We start from the raw sequence: 4,010 nt of genomic DNA on the forward strand, positions 1-4,010 counted from the left end.
ATCACTGATGTCACATGGACTATTTTAACGATGTCCTTGCTACGTTTCTGGGTCTTGTACGTGTCAGTTGTGTTGCTGTCTATGGAGGTTCAGAAAGCTCTCGGATTTCATCAGAAATATCTTAATTTGCATTCCAAAGATGAACGAAGGTCTCACGGCTTTGGAACGACATGAGGGTGAGTAATTAATGACAGAATTTTCATTTTGGGGTGAACTAACCCTTTATATTAGATGCTACTATATCATCATTAAAACGACGCGCAGATAACTGCGAAACTAGTATAACCACGTGACCTTAAGGAAGCTTAATGGCCAAATAAAAGCACATTAAGTCATCACAATAATTATTATATCGCTAAATTTTAGATCTCCAGCAAAATAATCACGACTGATTAGATACATGAATAATCACCATAATCAACATATCGTTAACTAAAACTAAACAAATTTAACTACAGTATATAGACATATTAAAAAAATATATATATTATAAAATATTTATTATAAATGGTATATTAATGATACTAAAATAAGACTGGAGAGAAAAGCATGTCAGTTCATTTCATAATGGTGAAATGTATAATCCTTAACGTTCTGATACAGATACTGTAAATCCAATACATCTGACCTTCCTGTGACCGCTAACTAAAGTCACACAACAAATATTAACTGTGCAACACCGCAGGGATGCGTCTGTACTCTAAACGGCCGCATTTCCAAAGCAAAAAAAAAGGATAACCGTGCCCACATACCGAAATGAAAGCCATTTTATACCCAGTACGTCTTAAAAAGACTGTACGAAAAATGGAAAGGGAAGGGGGGGGGGGGGGAGAAAAAAAAAACCAATCCCTTGACAGGCGAGCAGGCCCAGAGCGTGTAAAGGGATCGCTTAGGAATCTTTGCAAAAGTTCACATAATAATTGTGCCGCCTTTGTTAGAGGGAAAGGGGCTTTTAGGGGGAGTGACGAATGTGTGTGCGCATGAGGGAAAGTGACAGACGAAGTAGAAACGAGGAAGAAGGGACTTAGCATCTTCAGGGGGTTTTAAGATCCGCCATTGCTGGCAGAGTGTGATGACCATCTGTGGGGTTTGTCTACTGTTATTATAAAGAGTGATCATCCTTCCACCTCATAAAGAGTCCGAAGCATCTGGCGTCAACGTACACAAAAACAGTAACCTGCCGTACGTACGCACCTTCCAAAGCAAAGTTTGGCTCCTAGCTATTGTAGCGTACTTCTCTTAAACAAAAGAAAACACTACAACTAATGGGCTTTGTCTAGAAAAACACAATCAGATAAAAGATTAGCACTTTAAACTGGTTTGTAGTTTGGTCAAAATATTTAAATTTAGATTAACATTTTAAAATGCATTATTAATAACAAATTATTGAAATGTGCATTGGTAGTTAAATTGTTCCAAAAATATTCAAACCTTACAATTTTTAAGGTAAACAGTTTCAGAAAGCCAGGAAAAAAATCCTTTAACTGTTTAAGGGAGCATCGTCAAAGTTATGCCGTAAAGTCGTTTTAATAATCCGAGCAACCACCACCTGAGGTCATGGGAAGGCTAACAAAGAACTGGTGATAAATGCATCTATTAGAAATTAATCTATCAATAAATCCAACGTGACGTGTGATCAATCATATGCCAAGTGAAAGCCCGAGGGGGAAAGGAAAAAAGAAAATGTTTCATTGAAAAGCCTTCTGGTAAACAGCCGGTTGCGTTGCTGTGCATGACAAAATTATGGCTGTGTTTCAAAACCTTGTGCGTTTTGCTACCTAGACAGCATTTTTGGACACCACAGGCACTTTATGAACATTATTCAAAATGCTACATGTAGGCTACATGCTATCTAGGTAAGGAGCTCACTGGGATTTGACACAGTATGTGAAAGAATGTGTACTGTCAACACTATACAATTAAAGGAAGCAAAATGTAAGAACTATTTCCATTCATTGTTTCAGCTACACTAACGATGCTTCTTGATTATTTTTGTCTAGACATAATCATGGTCATTATATAAGTGATGCTTTCAAAAATGCTGTCTAGGTAGTTAGTTTAATGGGCTTTAAGACAGTCCATGAAACAAAAAAGTGTTCTGACAACATTAGTATACAGTTATACAAGTAAAAGGCAAAATAACAGAGCTCGGCTCATCATGTTATTGAAACATAAATAAACGACGCAAACGGTCTTCTTCTTGCATATTTCGTGCTCTCGAGCGCGCGCGCCCGCGCGTGTGTGCGTGCATTCACACCGTTTGTGTGTGTCCGTTTGTCTATGAGATATTATGGGTTCATAGGAAGTTCAACTGATATTCGGATCCAAAGCAGCACATCAATCCAAAATCACTCCGTATTTCCTCTCTGTGTATTTAGCTACAGAAACGCGTCACGCTTCGGTTCCCCGCAAAATCTGGCTAAAGGTTGAACTTTTTAACTCCAAAACTATTTAACGTGTAAATAAATATAATCACACTAGTTTAAAATGAAAATATGGTTCCTTTTACTTCATTATATGAACAACAGCCACTGACAACAGCTGTACATTAACATTACAAATAGGCCAAGAGGCGAGCCTTGCCTAACCTATAATTCACTTCCATTATATTCTCATACATACAACAAAGATCTTTAAAACAAGACAAATTACTTGAAAAGCAGAAAGGCATATGGTATTAATACTTGTTTTAAAAGACAATCTGAAAATGTGACGTAAACTGATGTTGTTTTAAGAATATTTACATATTTTTACTGGAAAACATTGCAGAAATTTTGATTAAGGACATGATTTTTTTTTCGCAGCATAGGGGTAACACAAGGTTCACTACTCGGTCCGTTTGTAATGCTAAAATGTTACGCTTTTCAAGCACGCTATTCATCTGAGGAGGTAAAACGAACGTTGTTTACGTTCTAAACAAGCGTGTTTACGTTCATTTAAACGTGAAACAGTGAAGTTTAAAAACTTTCGCCGGATTTTGTCGGGAACCGAAGCGTATCCTTTCGCAGTGTATCAAAGCGTCATTCTCCGATATTAAACACATCCTCTTTCTAAGACAGCGCTATCACTTTCATCATACTATTTAACAAGATAAAAAGAGGCTCATTCAGATACAAATCCGCACGCTCGTGAGCTTAAAACGCGTATGAATAGCAATATTCATGTCGGGATAAATGTGAAATGATGTGTCAGGGTGAATCTTACCCGCAGCCCTTTTGGGTGCCTGCTGTTTCCTCCTTGGCATGTTCAACTCTCTTTAGTTCACGTACAGTGAAATTGAGCCCAGGTGAAATTCAGTATAAGTGCTCTGATACACACGCAATAGCGACTCTCTAATGCACTTCAGTTCCGTACAATCCAGTATTTCAGAAGCGCTGTCCAGAAATCAGGTGTCTCTTTTTTAATATACCTCTCCTTCCTAGATAGACAGATCTATGGCGGATTGTTTTGCTTTGCTTTGCATTTCTTTCCGTCTCTTCTTCTTCTTTTCTTTTTTTGTTTCCCAAGCCAAAAGGACGAACGCTGTCAATCGCTTAGACTCCCGGTCTCGTATGAAACGTAGTAGGAAAAGGACAGACAAAAATAGTGTATATCACACACTCACACACACGCACACACCGCGAAGCCAGCAGCAAACATCGATCCGTAGAAAAAAACTGAACATTAAAAACTCCTCCTCCTCCTCCTCTGGACTTGATGATGGCAGCGAGACATTTGTTACACTAGATAACCACGAGTTTATTAAAGAGACAGAGGCCGGAGAAAACACGAGACAGCCCACAAGAGCAGCCTCATACTGTCTCTGCCGCTTCAGGCTGGAGTTTACAGAGATGCTGCGAGCTGAGCGCTTCGGTGTAATGACACAGTGCAGAGTAATAATGAATAACGTGCATGCCATGTGTAATTATTTTCAGTAGCTGCCAGAAACGAGATATAATTGCCATTGCCGTGGTAATTACTTACATTAACATGTCTATATGCATAAGCTGGTATATGCTTCAAAAATGCAC

At 38.5% G+C, this 4,010-nt stretch overlaps 1 protein-coding gene across 1 annotated transcript in view; it reads right to left on the reverse strand.

Moving 5' to 3' along the window:
• The window catches only part of LOC107729067 (teashirt homolog 2-like), a 63,697-nt gene extending 59,919 nt beyond the window's left edge, over nucleotides 1-3,778 (reverse strand). The window contains exon 1 of the mRNA XM_016539416.1: nucleotides 3,205-3,778. Within this exon, the coding sequence (XP_016394902.1) occupies nucleotides 3,205-3,244 (40 nt within the window). The 5' untranslated portion in view covers nucleotides 3,245-3,778. The remainder of the gene's footprint in view (nucleotides 1-3,204) is intronic.
• Between the last annotated feature and the right edge of the window lie 232 nt (nucleotides 3,779-4,010).

This window comes from Sinocyclocheilus rhinocerous, unplaced genomic scaffold (genome assembly GCF_001515625.1).
Source record: "Sinocyclocheilus rhinocerous isolate Xijiao unplaced genomic scaffold, SAMN03320098_v1.1 scaffold758, whole genome shotgun sequence".
Classification (NCBI taxonomy): Eukaryota; Metazoa; Chordata; class Actinopteri; order Cypriniformes; family Cyprinidae; genus Sinocyclocheilus; species Sinocyclocheilus rhinocerous.